The 27,386-nt window shown below is 40.3% G+C and overlaps 1 protein-coding gene across 4 annotated transcripts in view; it reads left to right on the top strand.

Annotated features, from left to right (window-relative positions):
* LOC122806453 (S-adenosylhomocysteine hydrolase-like protein 1) overlaps positions 1-27,386 on the top strand; it is a 909,608-nt gene that overhangs the window by 789,161 nt on the left and 93,061 nt on the right. For all 4 annotated transcript variants that reach the window (XM_044076911.1, XM_044076910.1, XM_044076908.1 and 1 more), the window contains exons 12-13: positions 20,074-20,168; positions 20,892-20,990. In XM_044076911.1, the coding sequence (XP_043932846.1) occupies positions 20,074-20,168; positions 20,892-20,990 (194 nt within the window). The remainder of the gene's footprint in view (positions 1-20,073; positions 20,169-20,891; positions 20,991-27,386) is intronic.

Here is a 27,386-nt window from a genome sequence, read left to right as displayed (position 1 = left end):
TGCTTATTTGCGCCTAAACCTGCTTACTAGTGCCTTATTCATTATGACACTGACACTTCACATGTGCATTTCATGCAGTACTCCAATTCACATTTAATTGTTATTCTGTAGGTTATACGGCAAAAAGATGTAAAAATATGTTCATATACAGATTTCACATGGAAAATGATATGTGCTGCAGTGGAACTCAAACCGGGAATGCCTGTTCATTAGGCGGATGCTCTAACTACTGCACTATTGCTATGCTGCTTCATTTGCATATATATTCCTTGTAATCCTCTTTAGCCTTTTCAGCTGCTTTAACTGTAGCTAAGCTATGGGCAAACCCGTGCACCTACAGTTAGCTGTACTTGAGGTTTTAAAAAAAATAAATGCAAGGGTTTCTTTATTTTATTTCAATGTACTGTTGCTGTTGAACACATGGGGACTGTTGGTGGGGATATGCAGACACCTATGAGCAGTCTTTCTCATTTATTTACACTTTCTTCTGTTCTACTTTGCAAGGGCGTGTTTATTCTGAGAGCTCTGCTCAAAGATACACCTCCTTTTTGGATTTGGAGCTCAGGCAGTGCGCCTTCATTAATATGCATGGCTCACTGCCATCCTCCTCTTAAACTGCCGCTTCCATGCAGGACTAGATTAGTCCTCCACGGAAGATTAGTAAATCCGGGGGACAGTCTAATTACGCACTGCTAATATGTATTATCTGTAAATGTCTGAATAATTGTCTAACTCTTCCATAAAAATATTTTTTTGCAAATGTTTGACAAGAATCTGCTTGTAAAATCATTTAAAGACTGTGCTCTCAACTTGTTTCTTGTACTTCCATCTTGTACTCATGCTGTCCTTTGAATTTTATCTGTTTTGTATACTGTTGTTACTTTTCAGTATGTTCACTGTTCTTGAAGTCAGATGCATTCTGGTCATCTTGATTCTCATTGTCAATATAAATATATTTTATGCGTGTGTGCGCGCGCGTGTGTGTATATTAAAAAAATTGCTTTTCTCCTTTTCTCCCTGTGTCTCTGTAACAAATTGCTTAACTGGCCCAGTTGGACTTTCCCGGTAAAGAAGCGCAAATTAATACATAAATACAACCCTGAGAAGGGCACCTGTTTCATGTACCTCATTACATGCACTCCTTTTATGTTCCTTCTTACACTGCACTTCATCCTGTGACAATCTATTCAGTTGCATGTCGATTCCATTTTTACCAAGGATTAGCTGTTTCATAACTTGTTGGGGAGCAGATGTTGAATTTTTAGACTGAATGCATTTCCAGGAGATCATTCTTTTAAATGTTTGTTTACCAATATAAACATTTGTCCTGGTCCCCTTCAATAATGCACAATGACACCAAACAACAATTGACAACCTTTACTAATTTCACACATAACTATATTACATTATTTTCAGGTATTAATTATAACAGGAATGACCTTGTAACCACAACATGAAAATCCTTATAATATACATCAGGGCAGTGCACCTGCTCACCCAGCTTCCATCCCTCCACTCACTTATTCTGATCAAGTAGTGTCCCATATCTCACTTTCATCCCCAAAACTCATTGCATCAACACCCAACACCAAAAGGGGGAAACAGGAGAGAGACAAGCTTGCCACTCTTCACCACCCAGTACCCACTTCCATAACCATATCAAACAAATTAACCAAAAGAAAAAAAGGAAGGAAAGGGAGGTTGCAAATTCACTCCAACATGGGATTCTTCTTCACAGTTGCAGTACTATAACACGTAAGTCCCACCCTACATCTACCACACTTCCTCTGAAATCCCCTTAACAAATTAACCCATCCTTTTCCAAAATCTGGTTAGACCTATCTCTTTTCCTTAATGTTAATCCACTTCCCTAACAAATCTCCCATTCCCCACCACTATTTAACTCAGTCTAACTCTCATGAAGATGTTCCTAGACAAATTGGTTTGTTCCCAAACCTCATTTATCCCAGTCCACTTCAATAATACATGATGACGCCAAATGATAATTAACGACATTTATTAATTTTACACATAACTATATTACATTATTTGCAGATATTAATTATAACACAAACGACCTTGTAACCACAACATGAAAATCCTTATAATATCCATCAGGGCAGTGTACCTGCTCAGCCTGTCTGAATAAGCAGCGTCCATCCCTCCACTCACTTATCAAGCAGTGTCCTACAGCTCGCTTTCATCCTCAAAACTCATTGCATCAACACCTAACACCAAGAGAGGGGAACAGAACTGGGACAAGCCTGCCCCTCTATCTCCATCCACCAGCCTGACCACAGGCTGTTCCCCCTCTCTTACACAAGAATTTTCACCAAACTTTCTAAAAATAAATGTAAATGTACGTTATACAAATTTAAACCAAACTCATTCACATACACCCCTTCAGATCTAAACCAAACTGGGTCATTGTCAGCAAAATCCCTATGGTCTGTCTTATACATACCCAGTGCCCCCAACTGACCCACCAGCCTATGGGTAACAAACCTACATGCTCACTCCAAAGCCTTAACACTAGCAGCATTCTTCCAACACAAGCATGGTACTATCTCCAAGCATACAATGCACATGCCTGGATATAATACCTACAGTATAAACAGATCCTCCCTTATCTTATCCACCAACTGCTTGTTAGGAATTATTCCCAAATCATTACCAGCCAAATATATCACCAATATTCGAGGAAGCCCCATCCATAATCGTATCACTTCAATTTCATCCATAATCTGAGCCCACCTAAGATCTCTAATCTCATGCCAACTAACTGTCCACCCAAATCGAAACAAACCCAAGTCTTTTCCATCCATCCTAACTGCTCCCCCCTTTGCCACCCAGTGGATATACGAATGGCCCAAGATGACAATCTCCTTTTCTGAAAGAAAAAACACACATAGAGACACACACATACACACAAACACACACACACACACACACACACACACACACACACACACACACACACACACACACAGACACACACACACACACACACACACACACACACACACACACACACACACACAAACACGTTAATTCTCAATTGAATCCGTTACCTAATATAAGATAAAAAAGTATTGGAAGACCACCTCCCCTCTCTCAGGATGACCCCAGTGGATCTGCCTTCCCTTGCCAAATCTGAAGCCCTACCAATACAAAAGGAATGGGTGGAGAACCTGTCACCTAGAACCCACCATACATGTAACACTATTCTTATTACATGGACAAACTGGCTACCTGCTACCATCTTATCCTCTCTCAACCGAAAAAACAAATCATGAGGGCTCCCTACATGAGTCTGTATCAATTCCGTAGCCCAGCCTACCAGACAAAGCACCTCACTCCTATCTTTCCTAAGAACTATCTGTGTGCCCTTCCCTAACTTATCTGTTTTAGACCTATGAAACCAAATGTGTACTGCACCAGGGAAAAAAACATAACACCCCTCCGAACTAATGACTTTAACAGCTCTGACACCCAAAATGCCCCAAAATATATCCATAAACACAAAGTAACCCAAAAAACATAATCCACTGACTCACCCATCAATAAAGCTAAACCCTTCAATAAAACTTTTAAAATCTGTCTCGTCAACAGCCAACGTATATCCATATTCACTCCAGTCACTCTACCCCATCCTGTTAACATATGCCCCACCATCCAGGACTTTGTAATATCAGGCAGCTGATCCACCTGTGCAAATATACTAATCACTGCCAAGTCCATCTTAACCAATTGCACCACCTTACCTTGCCCCCACTCCTGAGCCAAGTATTGCATTAATAGTTACTCTGACCAAGCCCCTTCATCCTCAGGAAACTGCAAAATAAATTTATCAAACTCATAAAGTGCCCTGTCATACGCTCTCCTGATAAACATATCCCATGATTTCTGCACCAATCTCCTGGTTGCATCAACCCAAGATGCCATACCTCACCTGGCAACACCATTGGCACTTCCTCTGCCCCCGTGGTCAACTGTTGGAACCTGGAAACTGAAATCAAAATAAACTGTCAGCAGTCTCATTCCTAACCCCTGCCACATGCACATCTGTGAATGAAAAATTTATTAACAAACTCTGCAAAATTAACTTACGTAAAATCAACAACAACAATTCAGATCTCGCAGTCTTTGCTTGCAAAACTCACAGCACCGCCATATTATCCGAATTAAAAATTACCCTCTTACCCCTCAAGCTCTCCTGCCAAATTTCTGACACAACTTATATTGGCATTAACTCTAAAAAGGTAACATCCCTTTTCTACTCATAGGTTTATAGGGGGTTACTAGGTTAGCAGCCGTAGCCACATTAATCCAAAGTATCCCCATTTGTTCTTTTTTGGGTAAGCTGAGAATGAATTCATGAACAGAACAGGTCTGTGATCAACACCGGCTACCCCTGTTGATAAGGGACAAGGGTGCCACCCCAAGGGCGAATTTGCGGTCTCCCATCCAGTTATGTAGGTTGTGTTTGCATAGGGCAGTGAGGAGCTCAGTTTTATGTGACTAGGGAGTCTATTCCAGAGAAATGGCAGTCTCTGAGAATCCAGTCCAAACCAATTGCTATGCACGTGGGGGATGCACGGCCAGATAATACCATGAAGAAACAAAATTGGCCAGCAAAATTTAGCACAAAACAAGATAGTGAATAACCAGACTTTTATTGTAAAAATAAAACAGACCGCGGTCAATATAATGCCTTTCAGTGTTGAGTGAACAACAGATCATCACAATAAAATATACAAATTTATACATAGTGCTAGCCAATAAGCACGTGATGCTATATTGTACTCTGAATAATACATGATGTATTGTAAGCTAGCTATCACTATACCAGAGACCATGGCTACTATTTGTCTAACAACCCAAACAAATAATTCCAAAACTTACACAAAGACAGTATATAAAAATAAAAACATAATAAGCTGTAGAACCATAAAGGCAATAGTTATACATAATTGAAAGTGTATATACATCCATTGTCATAATTTATCTCCTTTTATATATGTATAAAAAGAAACTTTAAAGGGCCCATTTTTTAAAACAGGCATAGTGAATGACCCAAGTGACAAACATATATCATAACCCAGGAAAAATATATAATATATTGTTATATATACAAAAGGTGATGTATATGTATAAAATCTGCATTAAATGATTAAGGAAATATTATACCTGACATAGATGATAAATGGAGTGGAAGTTAAAACCATATGCAACATTCTCCATGGACTGAGTGTTAAAGATGATCATTGAGTCCAGGTGGAAAAAGTGCACCCAAAGTGATTATCCAGTACTTTTCCTTGTGATTTAAGATACCATGCCACCCTTGTGGGTTGCTGCGATCACCCACTATTCGGTCTATGATCATAAACATAAACTGTGCTTGTTGATGTTTTGAGACATGTCGGCATAAGGCATCATTTATTAAGTGACCTGTGACCTGAGTGGCCTAAGTCCATAGACAACCCCACATACCCATGAAGCCAGGTATTTTACAGTCAAAGACCTTACTAACATGGCCACCACTACCAATGTGTTTGTAATGAGATAGATCCCAGAAAAGTCTGAGTTGTTCATTGGCTAGTAGGATATTCCAATGTCTGTTTATAAAATCCCTAATCACATAATAGTTTCCACCATATGTTGTGTGATGAATCTGATTGTAGATGATCGGATCTGAAGAATCTTATAATAATTAAGCAATTCTATCCTATTCATTTTAGAAATCTGATTTGGTAGAACTGAGACCGGGATATTTCTGATGGATGCATGTAAAAAATACTGATTTCTTGAAATAGTTACATCCAGAAAATTAATAGTCTGCATATCAAAGGTAATAGAAAATTCAATGCCCCAGATGTTGCCATTAAGATATTCTACAAATTCATGCAAATATCCCACATCCAATACCATCCAACAGTCATCCAGGTGCTCCCATAGCTGTTGTCCTTGAAAATGAAAAACATTTTTATTAAGTACATGTTCTGACATGCAAATTAATAACGTATTAAACCCTGGTGTATAAACCAGCCCTATCCAACCAGTATTTAAGGGCTTAATCCAGCCCAATCTGTAGCCTTGCCCTGACCAACCAAAGAGGTTTAAGATGTTAGGAAGGCTGACAAGGGTTCGATCAAGGAACCAGTACCCAAAACTATTGGTCTTGGTTTGGTTAGTGATTTGTGAATCTTGGGTAGTAAATACATAATTTGCTTATTATAACACATTTTTGCTGATGATACCCTCCTCACATGCTAGATTCATGAAAGAGTCAATTTCATATTCATGTAACATGCTCTATCTGATAACTGGGATAAACCCTCTTGAAGATAATCAATCACTTTTGTACAACCACAGCCCCACCCTTATCTGCTGGTAATATAACTATGTCCTTGTTGGAAAGGTTATGTCTCAACATAGTGTATCCATAATTTTGAAAGTGTAGATCCCTGAAAACTGACTGCATGAAAATCGACACATGCTTGTTCATAGGAGGCTGGAATTCAGTCTCTGAGAATCACAAGCTAGGTTGAGATCTCTAGAGTGAGTGACTCTTGAGCCATTTGGCTTGCGGATTCGCAGCATTTCCATTAGGGCAGGGTTGGAGATTGCCCTATAGATCAGGCACAAGTAATCTCTCAGCAGCCTATAAGATACAGAGTAAAGTGAAAGGGCTTTCAGCCTGTCCACGTAGGTCATGGTTTTGAGTCCCTATATTTTCTTAGTGAGACACCTCTGAGGTATCTCCAGCTGCTGTAGGTATCTGGTGAGATACATACAAAAGGGTGAATTATACTCTAATAGTGTTCTTGTAAGAGATGAATACAGTGGAGTTATAACATCCCTTGACCTGGATGCTATACCCTTGCTTATGAGGTGCAATATGTAGAAAGCTTTCCTTACTACTGTGCAAATTTGGTAGTCAAAGTTCAGATTGCTGTCAACCTGTGTTGCCAAGTCTCACACCACTGGTTTGGAACTCAGGGGGTAATGTCAGCATTGTAATTTGTAAGAAATTCTATTTTGCCAAATGGAATAATGCATTTTTTGCATTTAGTTTCATACCTTGACTTTGTCACTAATCATTTGTTTGTGTTAGCCCTTCTTGTAATATGTTGACATCATTGGGGGACTCAGTGATTGCTCCCAGTTTGCAATCATCAGGGAACTTGGTGAGTCAAAGGCCATCTACTTTGACCTGGACTTCTGAGAAATAAATGACAAACAGTACGGGGCCCAGCACAGACCCCAGTGGTACTCAACTGGTGATGGGTCTACTGGTTGAGGTGGAGTCATCAATTTTGACAGTGTGTGTTCTGTCAGTGAGCCAGTTTTCTACCTGTCTATTAATGTAAGGGTTAATCCCTATCTGGGAGAGTTTCTCAATCTTGCCAGAGTTGGGAATTGTATCAAAAGCCTTGTCAAGGTCTAGATAAGCTGTGTGCACTGTCATCTATGGCTTTGGTGATATTTCCAAAGAAGTCTACCAGGTTTAATTGCTATGATCTACCCTTAATGAAGCCAAACTGAGTTGGATTCAGCATTTGGAGGTCACCTATGTCCTAGTTGATAAGGTCCATGATAATTCTTTCCATGGCCTTGCAGATGAGGCTGGTTAAACTTATGGGTCTGTAGTTCCCAGGACCAGTTGATGCCCTCCCTTTGCACAGGGGGATTACTGTTGCTGTTCTCCATTCTGTAGGCACATAGTCAGTTCTCAAGCTATGATTAAAGAGAATGCCAAGTGGGTCCACTAGTTCTTGTTTTAGATTGTTTAGTAAACAACCTGGGATATTATCTGGTCCCACTGAGGCCATGTTTTTGGCTTTGGAGAGTGTAGAGATGACCTGTTCTTTAGAAATACTAAGCAGAGGACTGGTGTCAGGTGTGCTTTGGGATGTGGTAGGTGTGGATAGGGGGGGTAAAGTTTGTGCTGAATCTGTCAACTAGCAGGTTGGCGATGTCTTCCTGTGTAGTATGAGTAATCCCATCTACAACCAGTTCAGCATATAGCTGGGTATTCCCTTTTAGACTTCGGATGTAGTTAAAGAATGCCTTATGATTATCCTTGGCTAGGAATGCTATTTTAATTTTGTAATTTGCTTTAGAAGACTTTACAAGATTTCTCATCCTTCCAATCCTCCAGCCAATGAACCACAAACCATTCCTCTCCAAAACATGTACCCATTTCAATACCCCCAACTACATCTGTAAATAATTGTAGTTCCTTTTGACCAACCCAATCCAGCTACCTAAAAGAAACACCATTAAACCACTCCAAAAATGACAACTAAAGAGCTAAATCAACCAGCACCAACTTGTTAATCCTGACCCAATGATGTTTGTTCTTCCCTCCTCTTAACAAAAAGGAAACTGACCTACAAAAAGGATGCCCTGGATGAACTGCCCAACATGCAAAATTCAGAAGTCCTAAAAGCTCCATAACCTCCCTAATCATCACCTTATCTGTACACACCACCCGCACAATCTTCTCCTTCAGTCAAGCTAACTTATCAGCCTGCAAGCAAAACAACTCACATCCTACATCCACCAATAAACCCAAAAAAACAATGGCTTACCTGAGCCTTCCAACTTCTGCCTACCCAGTGGGACCCCCAGATCAACACACATCCCCAAAACCTCTTGCAAACCTTCAAACTCTCCCTCATACCCCTCACCTACTATCAAGAAATCATCTAAGTAATGCACTGCCCTCTGCATATCAACCTGCTGCTGCCAAACCCAATGAAGTACAATGCGAGATGTCTTGAAGTAGCACAGGCTACCGGGCATCCCATTGGCATATGCTTATCAAAGTAAAATTTGTTCCAAAGTGCCATGTCTAATAATGGCCACTCCTCCTCCCATGCTGGCAAAAGGTGAAAAGTGGATTCAGTGTCCACCTTCATTAACCACAGATCCTTAAACCCCCGAATAATCTTCACACCATCATCTAAAGATGCGTAACTGACCTTGGCATCCTCGACTGAAATTAAACCATTAATGGAGCTCCCTTCTAGGTATGACAAGTGATGAAGCAGCCTGAACCCACCAGCCACCTTCTTAGGAACCAAACCCAGTGGTGAAACATTAAAACTCTCAAAGGGGGAGGGGCTTTCAAAAGGTCCCAATAACATACCTGCTTGCCATTCCTTCTCTACACAACTCTCCAATATATCCTCCTTCCCCCATGCTGATCACAAATTTTGATAGAATACTCTACCTCCCACAACCCTTGATTTAATAGAAAACCCCTAAGAAAAGCCCTCAATTATTTCCTCCTTAAGAGAAAAATCAAGAACTTGCTGAAGCATACTTCACAATACTTCCACCTAAACTGGAGAACGCTTCCCCCAGTCATCCCCTTGCCCCCCAAAAGGACACCCCTCCCCGTAAGCCACAAAAATTCCCTCTACCTCAGAGGTCCTGAAACCCCTGGAAAGATGAAGGGAAAACCCCCACATCGGTTGAAAGCGAACCCGGAGTCACTAAATTACCCTCCCGACGACCACACTGCAGCACTGGATGGCCCGGAGTCACTAAATTACCCTCCCGACGACCACACTGCAGCACTGGATGGTTCTCTGCACACTTTGAACAAGCATGCAAGAACTTCTACCCTGCCCATGAGCAACTTCCTGCATTAAAAGCCCAACGCACTCCCCCCTTCCTCCTACTCTTCTTCCTCTACTAACCACCCCAAAGCTATCCATATGTAAAGATATCTACCCTCCCAGCAGAGAGAGTGATCGACTGCTTTCTGCTTCTGAAACCTGTGGTCATGCCATAACCAAGCAGTCCCCAGACACAACAGCTAAGCCTCCCATATCATCATAAGGTAAGCCAAAAGTAGCAAATCCAAAGAAGTATCCTTCTCCAGCCAAACTGCCATTTAATATACGAAACCTACCACCCAATTCTCCCATGTCCTAGGTCGCAGCTTACCTACTCTCCTCCTCCCCAACTCTGCTAAAGCTGCCAAATGGTCTTTGCTATTTACTGTATCTGCTTCTACCAATCACTGCACCCATTCTGCATTGATTAATTCAAAGACATTCACATACTCTCCTCTCCAAATCTTCTCCTTAATGGAGGATGGTATGTGAGGAGTCAGGAAAACTATTCCTGCCCCTTGCCCCAAAGCCTGCATAGCTATCCAATCACCCAGTTGCATGCCAAAATCTGACTTAACATCAGAGAATGATCCCATCCCTCCCTCACTTGACCCCAAACTCCCCAAAGACAACCTTACACTATCCTCCCCACTGTCTGTGCCACCCTGACCCTGCTCAATAAGCCTCTCTTCCTCCACATAGTACCTACAGCCTCACCCAAATGTTGATATACTTTGCCCCCAACTATCCCTCAATTATTCCAAGCACACTTTGAAACTGCCCTGCCTAATGGACCTCCCAACATCATGTCATTACCTGCCACTCCCTCATGTGTCACTCCTGCAGCTGGAAGGTCCAGTGCAGCAACTCCTCTCGATTGCCGTGCTCGCTTCCTTCGAGCCACCGACCTGGTCTGGACTGCTATATATCGTCTTTTCCGATTGGACTCACCCATTTCATCTCCCACCCTGGACTCGGCATGAGGCACCTCCAGCTCCTCTACCTGTGACATTATAGTTGCCCACTACTGCCACAAACTCTGCATGTTCACCATCTGCAACAAAGAAGGAGACACATTAAGACTGCAGAAAAAAAAACAGTCCCCTACTTCCTAAGCCCCTGCTCCTTTATTTTGCTTTTCTCTGTGTGCTGGTGCTGAAAACCAAACCCTGCACCACATGCACTGCAACCCAGAGGCCTAATCAGGTTCACCATGGACTGCCATCATGACTTAAAAGTTACTAGCATAACAGGGTTCGTGACAAGCTACATTTGCTTTCTTTTTTTTTTTATAATAACAACTCTCCTGCAGAAAAGCCCAGCAACCCCTTAAATAGACAGTAAGATGGAAATATTAATTTAGTCCTATATTACTGCTGAGAGCATTTAAGTATTAGGATTTGCTTTCTCAGCTAAGATATTGCATAACTTACCTCTCAACCTCTTAGAGCATGAAATCTGGACAAAGCCCTCAATAATGGGGACAAAGGCCCAAAATTAGGGGCACCTTTTAAATATTGCTCATTACTTTGTTCTGCACTTACACTGTGTTACTGATAGTATGGCATTGTGTTACTGATAGTATGGCATTGTGTTTATTTGTTTCATTGAATATTAATTGAATACTGTGGTCTCTCTGCAGGTTATTCCTACCCAACCTATCGGTTCTTGTTGTGGTATTAATCTTGGTGGCTTTGGAATTGCTCACCCCTGTAAATTTGTGTTTGGGCACTCCTCCTGGGATATCTCATTTGCCCACTCAGCTGAGTACAGCAAGATCATATTTTGATTCAGACACTCCCACCAGTCCCATCTCTTCAGCTCTATCCACTGTGTACAGAGAGAGAATATGGGAAGGACAATCCCTGTAGTCTGTTAATCTTGATCTATTCCATCCCTGTGCACTAACAAAAAAAATATTTATACTTTATTCAGCTGCTCTTACTGTAACTGCCTTCTGCTATCTTTATTACCTTGGTTTGCTATTCTGTGTGGTCTTAAGTGCACAAGTGCTCTTATTCTGCACTTATTACTACTTGTTAGTAGCTTGATTCATTTATATGCTATTCTAAGCATCTTAGTTTTGGTTTTAGCACTTGTGCTTCAGGCCAGTTATTTTACAATTAGGGTTTTTGTGGGGAAACCCTGCTCTATGTCCACCAAGTATTCAGGCCACTATGTCTAGACAATTCCCATCAGTTTCCCCTGCCAGTCTGGTTGACATGGGCGTACTGAGATAGTGTAGCAACTGCCTCATGTTCACAGACAGTCCCCTTCTCCTAGCACATAATTCTTCTACTTGTGAGAGATGCATCTACATCAGTGACCTTGAAATCCATGCTCTCTCACGCCATATTCAGTACTCCTGACAAAGAGGAGGTTGCCAGCAGAAACACCACACCACCCAAATTACAGAGTCACACACCCACCTATGCAGGGGTCATCAACAAAAACTTACCTAAACAACAGACACCCCCAAAACACTCACAAACATTCCATATACAATGCCAATCACATCGCACACAGTAGTCAACACACCACTGTCTCACAAACACAGCTCATTGGGCATAACAATAAACCAACGCAGCCCATAAGGCATAACAGTAAACCAAACATACTAGTCATTGTTGACTCAATAGCGAGACACACTGATGCCCTCCTCATCAGGCTCAACAACGAAAAGGTCATGGTCAGCTGTTTGTCAGGTGTTAGAATCCACCACATCACGTATACACTTAAGTCTCTCCACAACAGGTACAAATATGACTGACATTGTCCATGTTGGTGTGAATGACTTGAGACGTACCTCCTTGGACTATATGAAGAGAGACATGATTGAGCTCTCAGACTATGTGCTGTAGGCTGGTGTGACACTGGCCCCGAGCAGCATCCTGCCTTCACCAAGAATGATTGACTTCAACAATTGCCTTAGTTTCTGGTGTCTTTCCAAGGGGATCCAGTATCTGTCTGCCTGGGATGACATGGTTGACAAGCCTCGATGTATTGCCAAAGATGGCCTCCACCTGTCACCCCTGGGTTTTCGGATCTTGGCCAAGGCTCTTGCCTCCCCCATTGTGCCTTTTTTAGGCTATGTCCCAAAGACAAATCTTCCAACATGAAAGATCTGTCAAAAAGCAAATTGAAGGTCATGTTGCTCAATGCTAGGAGCCTTAATCTGAAAATGCACTCATTGGAGGCTCTCCTCACACTGAAAGATGCCGATGTCTGTGCAGTCACAGAAACTTGGTTCAGGGCTGCGGACTGCACCCCTACCCTACCTTACCAGGCTATACCTCATTCCACACTTTCCAACTCCAAAATGAGGTCGGAAAGACTAAGGGTGGTAGAGTCTCTATCTTTATTAAAGACAGGCACACCTCCAGACTGGTTTACCAGCATGATGCACTGGAATTACTGCAGGTGCAACTGACAAGTTGGGAAGACACCCATCCAAGTTATAGCCAGCTATAGACCCCCCCTCCATGACTCAGGACACCCACTCCTCCTACCTGGACCTACTTGATTCCATCAAGGTACCCCCTAACACCCTGATCCTTTGTGACTTCAACTACCCCACCATAGACTGGGTAAACTATTCTTGCACTAATCCACTCACCCAACGATTTCTTGACTTCATCAACTCTAACACACTAGACCAGCTGGTCTCATCCCCCACAAGGGGAGATAACATACTGGATTTGGTTCTCACCAACATGGGTGACCACTGCACCACTCCCATATTATGTTCTTTCTGGTGAGATCAGATCATCAGTCTGTCTCATTCGAAATTTCTATCCCATCCAATCCCTCCCCAGCCATAACCAGGCTAAAAAACTTATGAAAATCTGACTACACCCTCCTAAGGGAGGGTATCAGCAGCTTCACACCACTACCCCCTCAGAGGATGCAGACAACTATGCTGAACAGTACACCAGTGCAGTATACAAGCACCTGTACAATTGCATGGACTCAGCCATACCCAACAGAACTAAAACCTGTTCCTCAAGGAACACAAACCTGTCTGGTGAACATCCTCTATCAACAGGCTTTACAACAAAAGGAAGAAACTGTTGTCCAAGGGTAAAAAGGAACAAATTCCAAACTGGAAAATCTCTGTCGTCCACCTCAACAAGCACATTTGATCACTAGTGAAAAACTCCAAAGCCAATTATGAGTTAAAACTAGCCTCTGAAACAAAGGGAAACCTCAAGTCCTTCTTCAGTTACGTTAGGAACCTCAATGGCAAAGCCCAAGTTTGTTCCGAATTAGTATTTAATGGTACCACTTACACTGATCCTGCCATCTTAGCCAACTTGCTGGCTTATAGGTTCAGTGCAAATGTCACCCAGTTATCAACCCCCAAAGGCCCAGTTGACATCCCCAATACTTCTCCCACACCTCACATCTCCATAGATCAAGTGTTAAAGGCCCTATCCAAGGCAAAGAACACAGCTTCCATGAGACCTGATAATATCCCAGGCTGTATTGTGCACCATCTCCAGCAAGAACTAGCTTCGCAATTGAGCACTCTATTCAACCACAGCATAATTACAGGCTTCATTCCTGCAGAGTGGAGAACCGCCATTGTCATCCCCTTGCACAAAGGTGGTGCCACTACTGACCTGGGAAACTATCGCCCCATTAGCTTGACAAGTCTGATCCTTAAAGCCATGGAGCGTATTATTATGGATCTCGTAAACAAGGACATAGGCAATCTCTAAACACTCAACCCCACCCAATTTGGATTTGTCAGGGGCAGATCTTGCCTGTTGAGCCTAGTTGACTTCTTTGAGACTGCCACCAATGCCCTGGATGAGGGAAAGTCAGTACAAACAGCTTACCTTGACCTGGCTAAAACCTTTGACACAATCCCCCACGTGGACGTTATTGAAAAGCTAATACAACTCAGTGTTAATCCATATCTTGTCAGATGGGTGGCCGACTGGCTCAGAGATAGGACCCACAAGGCCAAAATAGGTGCCATCACCTCCGACAGTAGACCTGTCACTAGTGGTGTTCCCCAGAGATCTGTCCTGGGACCCCTAGTGTTTGGCATCTTCTTTTCAGAGGTCCAGGCCCATTGTCTTTGCCTGGATCCCTAGTGTTTGGCATCTTCTTTTCAGAGGTCCAGGCAAAGACAAAGGGCCTGTGGCTGACAAAATTTGCAGATGACTGTAAGTTGGGTGCTGTCATTGACTCCCCAAATGACATTAACATACTGTGAGGGGGTCTCACAGCTACTAATAACTGGTGCCAAAATCATGGCCTTAAGTTAAATGCTAAAACATTTATTATCATACCATTCGGCAAAAACATGACCCCTAATGATTACTGCATCAGTGGCAACTCCCTAAGCACACAACCTTTGGTGAGAGACCTGGATAGTCAGGTTGACAACAATCTCACATTCGACCATCATGTGGCAGCAGTGGTCAGAAAAGCCTTTTACTTGGTTCATCTCATAAGTACAAGGATTGCATCCAGAAAAAAGGAGGTTATTACCTCTCTGTATTCCTCCCTCATTAGACCCATAATTGAGTATAACACACCATTTGGTATGTACCTCTCTAAACACCTGCACCAACTGGAAAGGCCACAGAAATACCTCACAAAGAAAATCCATGGCCTCCAACACCTGTCCTATGTGGACAGACTCAAATCACTATCACTTTACTCTGTATCATACAGAATGCTCAGAGGTGATCTGTGTCTCACGTACAAGGCAAGATCAGACCCTGCCCTACTAGAAATGCTCCATATCCATAAGTCTAACTCCTTGCACATTACCAGCTTGATAGGCCTAAATCTAATATGTGACATCAACAAAACCTGCTGGAGACACAGGTTTGTCTCCCAGAGGCTCACCGTCTCTGGAATAGAATTCCCATACTTCCTGTACACGTCAAGCAGAGTACCTCATTGACCCTCCTCAGGTGCAACCTTGATGAGTGGATGGGAAGCCACAAATTTGTCCCAGGGGTTCCACCTTTTTCCCTCATTGACAGGGGCAACTGGTGCTGACCGAGGTTTCTTTTTTGTGGATAAACTCTTGGCTGGGCTTGTAAGGGCCCCAGGGCCATTAGCCTAGTAACCTCCTATGATCCTAAACTTAGAAAATTGATAAAATAACAGGTTTTGCATTAGCACAAATTTTCTAAAGGGTATGAAGTCTGCTCCCCCCAGTCTCAAATGTGTGTCACTGTTTTACTGCATTCAGCCATCAATGATTGCCAATCAAATGTTTTAACTGCAATTATTGTGGATATTTGTACACTGGGGTCACAGAGTTAAAGGTCAACAATATGAATATTAGAATAAATGGACATTTTTCATATCAATCCCAATTTGTAATATATTTAGTGCTAATTCATGTGCTTTTTATGTTGGAAGGACCACCATTGAATTAAACATAGCATTTATGAGCACAAGCATGCTATATATATTTGTGATGATAAGAATGCCCTTAGTAAGCATTATAGTAGCAGCACATGTAAGGTTGATTTTAAGGTTATAGTTTTAGATCGTGTTAAATTTTGAAAATTTGTTTGTTGCAGAAGATGAACTAGACTGGAAGGAGTATATATGACAGATTAAGTTAGATGCATGCTGCCCTGCTGGTCTAAAGGATAAAGAAAACGTTAAATTTGTTTTTAAAGAGTAAAAGGATTAAACATTAATTGATTAATTAAGACATGTGACTTTTGATTTGCCTAACATGTGTGTTTTATTTTGTAACACTCAGTGTGAAGAAGTCTTGGAAATCATAACGAAAGCGCTTACTGGATGTCTAATAAAGTATTTTTTGTGCTTTTTATTTCAGACGGGTTTTGTTTGACATTATTTCATTAGCATTTATGGCTTTATTTTCCATTTGTTATTCATTAACAGTGGTTTGGCAGAAAACCACTATTTTATTGCAAACAGACCAAAATCTGAGGCAAAAATCTGAGCATTCTCTGAAAATTTGTACAGTTGAGAGGTATGATCCGATGAGAAGCAGCACAGATTAACTGCTGCACAAGCATACTATGGTTCCCAATTGCTTAACACCCCAGCGCCCATGTGTGGGGTGTGGCCATTACTCAGTAGATCTGTAAGCCTGCGAAAAAGAGTCTCAGCATCGCTGGACCCATCCCACTCCCCTGAATGCTGTGACATGGTACCACTGCCACCAGTAACACTATAATAATACTCAACCATGAGACCCAACAGCAAAACAAAAGAAAAGATGCACCACTACCACCAGTAACATGACAATAATACCTGACCATGAGACCCAACAGCAGAAACAAAAGAAAAGACGTACCACTGCCACCAGTAACATGGCAATAATACCTGATCAGGAGATCCAACAGTAGAAACGAAAGGAAAGACATACCACTACCACCAATAACACAACAATAATACCAGACCAGAAGACCCAACAGCAAAATGGAGGAAAAGACGTACCACTGCCACCATTAAGACAACACAACCCGACCAGGAGACCCAACAGCAAAACCGAAAGAAAAAAACTCACATAATATCTTAAAGAAATGCACCTGCAAATTTCTAATACAACCCAGCATAACCACATGCACATAGCCAGCGTTATTGTAATTTTTCAAAACATTCCTACCAGCCAACTGTCCTAATCACACAACAGCTCTCCCTTTACCAAGAGATCTACCACTACAATTAACCCGTACTGCAAGTGAACCATGCACACACAAAAAAAAAAATCCAAACCTTTGTTACCAACTCATCCACCTCCATATACCACTATTAATCCAAGGCCCACCTGAGCACACTGTGCCTACAAGTCGTCTCGGACATGATCCTGCATTATTGCAAATTCACACCAACATGTGATTCTTCTTCCCAGTTGCAGTACTATAAAACCTTAGTCCTACCCTACATCTCCCTCACTTCCTCTGAAGTCCCCTTAACACATGTACCCATCATTTCCCAAAATCTGATCAAACCTATCTCTTTGCCTTAATCTTAACCCCCTTCTCTAACAAATCTCCCACCCCTGCCCCCATTTAACTTACTTTATCCCTCATGAAGATGTTCCTGGACAAATTGGTTTGTTCTCAAACCTCATTTATCTTATTCTGAGTATCAAGAAGTCAGAGTTTATTCCAGCAAGCAGTGAGAATGAGGCAATCAGTCAATTCTGGATAGGTCGCCAGTCCATTGTAGGTTGCATACACATGCTCACTTATATAACTTAAGGCAGTTTAGAAAAATCACTAATTCATCTATTAGTATGACTCTTGGATGAGGGAGAAAAATCACAAAAGCCAATGCAGACACATGGAAAACAAACAGAATTTTCACAGTTAGCACCCCAGCCAGGAACCAAACCAGAGAACCATGTGTGGTAAGGTGGAGGTGCTAACCACTGTGTCTTTTTGAGGTGGCAGTGCTAACCACCATGTCATTTATCTATTAACATTGTGGATGCTATTTAAAATAGGCATAAGAAGGGCTTCAGTTTTGAGTTGACATAATAGTCTAATAACACTAGAAGTCCCAACTGCAAAGTGTCACCCTATGTTAAGTCCCAGATGTGTCCTTTCAGATGCAGTTCAGAGACTTTAGGGTACTCACTAACTTTTGAGTAAAAGATTAGAGTGCCTGCCTATCTGTTAATTTGTTTGTTATTTTAGTCACCACAAACAAGTATAGAGTCTGACCCCCGCATGCTGCTTCAGTTTTTAAAATAGCAGAACACAGATCAGTTATTCAGAAAACCTTTCACTGTATGTGTTAAGATATCTTTAACTACTTTCCTGTAAGCTATTTGAACTTCCTTTCTGCTATAAGCACACATTTCAGAGTTAGAAACTTGTTGAGGTGGCTGCTATTTTTTTCTTAGGCTGTTCACAGCACATTACTTAGTATGTCATTTCTCCCAGTAAATAAGCCAGCGAGTATTGAGAATGGTGCTTCAAAAGTCTTTGCCATACTTTATCCAGGAATTCTATTTGGAAATGACCACCTGTGTTTTCCCCTTATTTCATCAAATTCCGGAATGGAGGAGTGCATATTCCTTGCAGTGTAGATTCTGAGACATTTGCATTTGGCTACATTAAATTAGAGAGTTCAAGTGTTTTGGTTATGTCATCATCTTATGTATCACCATTTATTGGTATCTGATTATAGTCAAGTGCAGTTTTTTACAGTGAAAAGTCCATGTCATTCACCAGCTCTCTTTGCTTGCAAGGCCAAGTACTTAACTTTTCTACAGGAAAGACGTTAAAATAACAAAACTTTTTTGTCAGAGGCATTATGCACAACATGCTTCATGTGCTGCAGGGATCATTAACAGAAGTGTGTGTGAGCTAAAATTCTTGCAACTGTGTTTGGGATAATACATTTTCTGAGGATGGAAATGAAAGCCATCCATATGACTGAGCCACAAAGGTGTACACCAGGGAGATATGAAAATGATGCATGTGTGTCATCGCTGTAGATTTTCTGAGACTGTTTCAGTTACTGATTTATGTTACCATTCCTCAAATTGCTCCCCTGTTCATGTTTTCGCTCCCCTTTGTTTTGTTTTGTTTGGACAAGCACTTTGATGAATGAAAGCCATTGACTCTTTTGTCTTTGTGACACAACACCAACACTGTCAGATATTTTCAGTCTAGTTTGGAGTCCACCTCTTTAAAGATTTTTTTTATCTCACAGCACAGCAATATACAAATTGTGAGATCTATCAGTATGAAAATATATTAGGGAATGGTCTAGGAATATGAAGATATGGAGATATCATGAGAGAGCTTGATTTTGATGTTGTCTACTATGTTTTATCTAAGTTTGTAACATTACTGAAAACTGGATATTATACTTATCTCTAAATGTTTCCATTGTTCCTAATGTATTTGTACTCTGCTTTCTAGAGTTTTTCTCCCTGGGCCGTCACTGAAAATGGGCATATATCCAGTCGGACTTTCCCAGTAAACAAATGTAAAATAAAATAAATACATAAATATGGAGTTAGTAGTCATTTGATTTTTAATTTGCCAGTGTTGCCTGTTGGAGAAGAGTGGTCATTAAGGGAAGCATACAATATAAAATGCACTGAAACCATGACTCTTCATGCATTTGCTGTAATAGTTTGCACATAGAATTTTGAATAAATGTATTTGTAAACAAAATACTACAAACAAAAAAAAAATGTAGCAATTAGAGTTTGCCAGCAAAGGCCCTACTGTTTCATATAGCACTTGTACCTGATTTTAAGCCATTACTCCATTGTGTCTACATTTAAACGACTGTTATAATATTTCTGAGTTTTTGTACTTATATTCATGATAGCCAAGTCAAGAGGGATCAGTTATTTCTTTATTTCTTTTTCCATTTGTATTAGTTTTATAGAGCTATTTTTTTGTTTCCTGTTCAGTAAAGTATTAATGCAAGTCCACATCATACTTTCAATGTTCATTTTCAGGAAACAAAAATGTAATAACCCGGGATCACCTGGATCGAATGAAGAATGGATGCATTGTTTGTAACATGGGCCATTCAAACACTGAAATTGATGTGGTAAGGACTGGTCTGACATCACAAACTTTATTGCTCCCTTGTATGTAATAGTAACCACCCCTTATTATTAAGGGGAAATGCACAACATTGTTGGGAAAAATATACAGTAACTGCAGTCCTTTATGTTGAGCCATTAGAAAGGTATAGTTTGTGACCCATCCACTTTATTGCTGTCCTTTATTAATTGATGAGGTTGTCTGCAGCCCCTTGACTGCTTACCACCACCTGCTTTATCAGAAGCCAAGCAGTAGAGGATATGTAGCAGTGAACATAGCCATCAGCTAAGTCTGGTGCTCATTACTGGCATGTCTTGTTCTGCATTTAATGCTTTTGTACTTCCCAGCAAATACAGGTACCAGTGGAGTATAAAAAGGAGACTGTTTTTGTAATTCTGTCATCACCTCACCAAGGAGTAGATAATGAAATAAAATTCAAGGCAGAAGGTAATTTTTTCAGTATTTGTCTACTTAGAAATTGGTAAACATTGGGAATGAAATGAGTGGCCAAAAAGATCGGAAAAGTGCAGGAGGTAAAATAAAAATGTATCACTTTTATTATTAAAATAATCCTGATATTATTCTCCAATTAGGGAAATAGAATAGCACACTTAGCCAAAAAAGTGCAGGTACAATACCAAATAACAATAAAGTAAAGCATTTTGCTGAGACTGCAAACATTCCTGTCTGTTGCATTTTCTGTAACCTGATTATCTTTCCTTTGCAGACCAGTCTGAGGACTGCTGACTTGACATGGGAGCGGGTAAGAAATCAAGTGGACCACATAATATGGCCTGATGGGAAGAGAATACTCTTACTGGCTGAGGTTGGTCTTGTTCACTAAGCATGGTCAACTATGTGTTGTAGCTAGATGTGTAACATTAGAACGTTTATATAGCCTCACATACAGGTCTTTCAGTAGTAAACATGTATTTGGCCGAACATGATTGAAATTCAGTGTAAACTATTGCAATTTTTTAAATTTCCATTTGACATTACGAATTATATTACCTGTTGTACAACTAAGGCATTGTCATAAACCCCATTGTGTCATTTTGTACATGGGGTTTGAGTGTCACATCAACAGCGGGCATCACCTAGATTCAGTGTTTACACTTCCAGGTGGACAGCTAGACCTGCCATTGTACATCTCTTACTGATAAAGTAAAATGTAACAAATTTGTAAGATGCTTTGTTGAAAAAAGTGGCAATATAAAATACTGAAATTTAGTGAAAAAATATTTTCGTAGTTTGATTTCAAGTTCAAGACTGAAATAATTGTAAACTTTTCTCCATGATCAGTTTTGATGTATGTTACTGTCTTACGTTTTTCTTAATTTAGTCTGAAAATTTGGAGACATTTTTCAGAATATCTTGCTCATTTTGCAAGTTTTTTCTTATGCTTTTAAATCTTACAGAAAATGTCCTTCCTCTTTTTTTTAGTTGTTTTTTTTTTTATACTAGCAATAACAGATTTCTACTACGGAATTCTTAAATGGTTTATATAATTCAAATCGGTATAATTCCAACAAGGATAGATCTTTTGTTACTAAGCAAATGTTTTCCAGGCCTCCTCTGAAAAAATACCATTTAGAATACAAAGGGGAAAAGCTCTCAGCTTTTTCTAATACAGGGCATCACATAGACAATGTATTCTATTAATGTAGTATGCATGTACCTGTTCTGGATTAAACAAAACATACTATTGAATTTAAGAATTTTGGTCAAAGCTATATATAAGGATAGTAAAACGTCCTATTAGCCGGAAGTAAATCTTCATGTGATCATACAAATTACCCTAAAGCTCCTTTCACCACATAGGCAATATAATTACAATCAAAACAATAGTTTTCACTTGCTAGCACAGTGGTACAATAATCAGCATTGACCCCTCACAGCAACAGGTTCTGCAATTTGATTCTAAGCTGGTCTTCCCTCTGTGGGGAACCTGCATTCTCCTCCCTCTGTTCAAGTGAGTTTTCTCCAGGTAATCTCATTTCCTCCTACCTCAGGCAACTCTAAATTCTCACAAGGTGTGTGTGTGTGTGTGTGTGTGTGTGTGTGTGTGTGTGTGTGTGTGTGTGTGTGTGTGTGTGTGTGAGTGTGTGTGCGTGCGTGCGTGCGTGCGTGCGTGTGTGTGTGTGTGTGTGTGTGTGTGTGTGTTGTAACAGAAAGACCTGGCAATCTACCAACATTCCTCCTCATGCCTAGTAAACTCCATGGATGGTGAAGACTATTCATGGAGTCACTCTATAAGTCAGACAAGACTTGTGAGCCTGAGTAGATAGTTTTTTGTTGTCATTATTCCTAGAACTTTATAATGTAATGCTTTAAGTTAGTGTTACCCAATGACAGTGCAGCAGAATATCCATTAGACCCAAAAGTCAAAATCTGAAATTCATCTGTATTATTAATATTACAATAATACCACTTAATGAATCCATTATGAGCAACTTGAGTTTGCTTGTATCATTCTGGGAAAAATCTTAAAACTAAACTTTGAGTCATCTTCTGCAATTCATATACCCAATATCCTGCAATTCAGTATAAGGAAATACTGAATAAATAAGGATCATCACTGAGACCTAATGGCCTCCGTGTGTCTTCCATGTGAATAAATGGACTAACAACAACCTTTTGTTTTTATGGTTAGTTACGTATGGGTTAATTTCTAATAGAGCCAGTCTTCCTATCAGTTTGTTAAAGAAGCTGTTATCATATGCTTTGGTAAGATTAGTATACAGTGGAGATGTGGAAAATACAATATTTTGTAGCCTCATTAACATAAGCATGGTATCCCAGTATGTTTGGAAACATGTTCTGTTCCTACAAAATTCATGTTGATAGATATTCAAATTTTTCAGACTGTTTAAAGAGAATACTGCTTTTTCTATTAGCAACCATTGAAAACATTTCAGTACTATACTGGTCTAAGTAATGGATCTGTACAGCTTCAAATGTGATGGCAACTAACAGTGTTTTGTTGTTAGCAGAACTAAATGATGCATTACTATGTATAAATAGGCCTTTAATTTATAGATGATTTATAGAGCTGAGTGGCCTAGTGGGCTAATGCACTATGATGAGATGAACCAACCTGGAAAACCATCTGCTCCCATTCTTGAATTCCTTGTACAGTCTGAGTTTCAAGTAACTTTGCTAATAATTTGAAGATTTCATATACTTTATGGAAATTTTTGCCAGTGTGATACAATGTATTATTGAGGATTTTTTCTTATTAACCTGTTTAAATTATACCTTATTACTAGTATCCATGATATCAGGGGGTGGCCACGGTGGTGCAGCGGTTAGTGTTGCCGCCTCACACAAGAGGTTCACCGGTTCGAATCTCGGCTGGGGTGCCTTCTGTGCAGAGTCTGCATGTCCTCCCTGTGGTCGTGTGGGTTTCCTCCGGGAGCTCTGGTTTTCTCCCACATCCCAAAGACATGCAGTAGGTGGATTGGGCACTCTAAATTGGCCCTAGGTGTGTGTGTGTGTGTGTGTGTGTGTGTGTGTGTGTGTGTGTGTGTGTGTGTGTGTGTGTGTGTGTGTGTGTGTGTGTGTGTGTGTGTGTGTGTGTGCCTTCTGTGGAAGGTTGGGTGCTGGGCTGGCAACTCGACACCGTAAAATTCCACTGCCAATCATGAGCAGACAAATGATCCGCTGTGGCGTCCCCTAACCAGGAAAAGAAGAAGACTAGTATCCATAGGAGATCTTTTGTTTTAATATAAAACCTTTTTTCTTTAGAAATTTTATAGCCTTAAATCAAGTAGATTTCCACAGAAGAGAACGTTAGCTTGTTTTTTATGCTTTTTCTTAAGATTATGCCAATTTAATTGAGGACAAATTAATTGAAAGAATAGCAGTGAATAAAAACATTAAAAACAATGAAAGCTACTCTCATTGAAAACACATATAGAAAACCTGAATCCTCTCATTTGTTTTCTGGTTATTTTATTTTATTTTTTTCAGTTTTGTTAACTTTTGTGTTTAGATGTCTGACTTTTACATTTTAGTTTACTATATAATTACTTTTTGTTGCAGTTGATTGCTACAGATATGTTTCAAGAATGGTGTGTTTACTTGAAAGGGGTTTGCTCTTTCCCCAAGGTTGTGATACAGTGGAATTTGTATAATTAAGTAAGAGGGTATGAAGGTTATCAACCTAGGGAGTTTCAGAGAGACTTTTCCCCTCCCCAAAACTTTTTTTTTGGTGGATGCTTCAGTGAATGTGGCATCCAGTGTTTTTATTTTGTGGTAGTGGTTTCAATGAAGGTGATATCAATGAAATGATATAAAAGCAATTTTTCTTGTTCAACATAATATTTATATCATCACTCTGCCATGGAAGTTTGCCTTTAGATTTGTCACAATTCTTTTGTCTTAACAACTGGAATGTCATTACAGTTAATGATTTCATCTTGTAGTATTTTGCCATCAGATACCAGTAGTTGATTATATCAATAAACATTTGAAATGTCAGGACCTATTAGAGAGTGAGTCCCAGAATATGAAGACTCAATGTCTGAAAGAACAGACTTACATATATTAAGTATAAGATGATATTTTTTTGGAATATTCCCTTTTCTCCAACGACCTCGGAATTGTTATATATAAGTTCAGGGGGAGGGGAGGGGGAGGAATCGTGTCCTGCTACATTCAGAAAACCTTCAGCCTTTAACCCTGCTTTGCACAACACTTTGAAAGTATTTGAAGCCTTTTGCAGTAAAGATAGTAGAACTGTACCTGGTCCGAATCTTCTGTCTTTGTTAGAATTATTATTATATAATGACGTCTACATTTTTAATAAGAAAAGCTATAAACAGCTTTGTGGAGTAGCAATCCAGTTTGGTGATGGCATGGTGGGAAAAATAAATTTTACCCACTATCAGTCTTACCTCTGACATTTTATTTTATTGCAGGTATATTGATGATTTGTTTTTCATCATAAAAGGTCCTTCTGATAAACACCTTTTGTTCCTAGCACAAATTAATGCAAGCTGTGATTTTTTGAAATTCACTTTAAGTGGCTATGGTAATAATGTAAATTATTTGAATGTGAGTTTGGAATGGAATCCTATAGATAAGTGCTTTCCCAGTAGAATTTTTAGGAAAGCTACTTATGTTAATAATTATTTACATTTTAGCAGCAACCACCCCTTGTATATGAAAAGAAATGTTCCCAAGGGTCAATTTATTACAGCATCACATATGACCACAGATGATTATTTCTTAATTAAGTTAAATTTATCAGTGATTTATTTTTGTATAGAGGGTACCCATTGTCTTTACTTCAAGAAGTGAGTATTAACATTATAGACAGAAGAGAGTTAGAGTTAACTCCTATTATTAAAAAGGGGCTTTGTGTTAAGAATATTACTGGTCTTTCTACTTCCACTTCATTTTTGACAATACCTAAATGTATTATTAATATGATGATAGATAGTAATACAATTAAATCAGTAGTCACTAATAATTGGAAGATTATTTCTAGTAATAATGAACTTCATAACATTTTAGGCGACAACCCTACTTTTGTTTATAAAAAATCTAACACTATTAAGAGTTTGTTTGAAAAAAATGAAACCTTAGTACCCATGCCGGTCACTGACAAGCCTAGGGGTATGTCTAAATGTTCTCATTGTAATACTTGTAGGTACATTTATGAAGGACCTTTTATTAATTTACTTCATTTAAATCATACTATCGGTGTACCTGAGAGATTTAATTGTAACTCTGCTAACTTAGTGTGCATTGCTTTATGTTCAGGTTGCACTGCATTCTATGTAGGGATGACTACTAGAAATCTAAGCAAACGCATTAAAGAGCATTATTATGCTATTAAGATGGTGCCGCGGTGGTGCAGCGGTAGCGTTGTTACCTCACAGCAAGAGATTCTGCCGTTCGATTCTCAGCTGGAGTGTGGGGATTGCCTTCTGTATGGAGTCTGCATGTCCTCCCCGCGGTTGGGTGGGTGTTCGAAAGGCATGCGTAAATGGGCGTGCCTTAGTTGAAGGTTGTACGTCGAGCTGGCACCTCAGCGTTCATGAAAATCTACTGCCAATCTTTAGCGGACCGGAGTTCCGCTGTGGCGACCCCTAACTGGGAAAAGCCGAAAGACAACAACATTATGCTATTAAGATGAAGGATGATAAAAATGCCTTGTTTAGACATTCCACACAATGTAGTGTATATAAAAATTTTACTTTTAGTGTTCTGGAATATATTGAAGTTGAATTAAGGGGAGGAAACTTAAAAAAACAGAGTGGAAAGAAACGAGTCATTATGGCAGCTTAGACTAGGGGCTGATAACCCTCCAGGTTTAAATGAATTTATTAACATCAAATGCTTTTTAACAGACAGTAGATAAGAAATGCATATGTATATTATATAATTTTATGATGTTCTTCATCTCACATTGCTGCAGTCCTTACACTTGGGTATACCGCTGTCCTCGGTCGGCCCGAATACCAAAGTATATGGCTGACGTCGGTCAAGGCGCATTAAACTGACGCCAGGACGTCAGGGTATAAATGCGCATGACCGACGTCATATCCTCAGTCTTTTTGCCGCGTGGTCCGATGCAGAAGCAACGCTATGAGTGCGGGTTGGCGTCCTGAGATTTTCTCAAACCGAGTTTCAGACCGAATCCAAGTTGGCTAAGTACCCCGCTGGGGAATATTTTAGTTTTTCTTGCCTCAGTATTTTACCAGATGTCAGAAAAGTAAATAACTGTATTTCTTGTGGGAAACAGATACCACATAGGGATTACTATAACTTGTGTATACCTTGTTTAGGGCCTGAGCACGACGTTGTTGGGTGTCCCTCTTGTGCTAGGTTTAACAAACGCACTATAAAGAGGAGATTAGATTGTGCCAGGTTAGTCTTCGGAAGCGGTGCAACTATAAAATGCCGCCGATGCTCCGGCCGCTTCTTCAAGAAACGCAAGGACAAAGCACCTAGGCCTAGGTTAGAAGAACCGTCCGTCCCGGACGCCGGTTCTTTAGAAGGCTCGGTAGAACCGAGGTTCAAACAGAAGTTTCCTTAGAGTCCCAGGAGAGACTTTATTATTACAGGATGTGTCTTCTCAGGAGGTAGGCCAGGCTGAAGGGGCTTCTCAGGTAACTGTCCTCCCTCTCTGCCTAAAGTGGTTAGGCCTTCCCCTACTGTTCCCAAGGCTTCTTCCAGGGGCAGGCCAGGTTTAGCTTCAGCAGGTGTCTCT

This window comes from Protopterus annectens, chromosome 7.part0, assembly GCF_019279795.1.
Source record: "Protopterus annectens isolate FY-2018-M chromosome 7.part0, PAN1.0, whole genome shotgun sequence".
In the NCBI taxonomy this organism is placed as follows: Eukaryota; Metazoa; Chordata; order Ceratodontiformes; family Protopteridae; genus Protopterus; species Protopterus annectens.
Note: the sequence above shows the minus strand (reverse complement) of the source record. Positions and strands in the feature narration are given on the sequence as shown.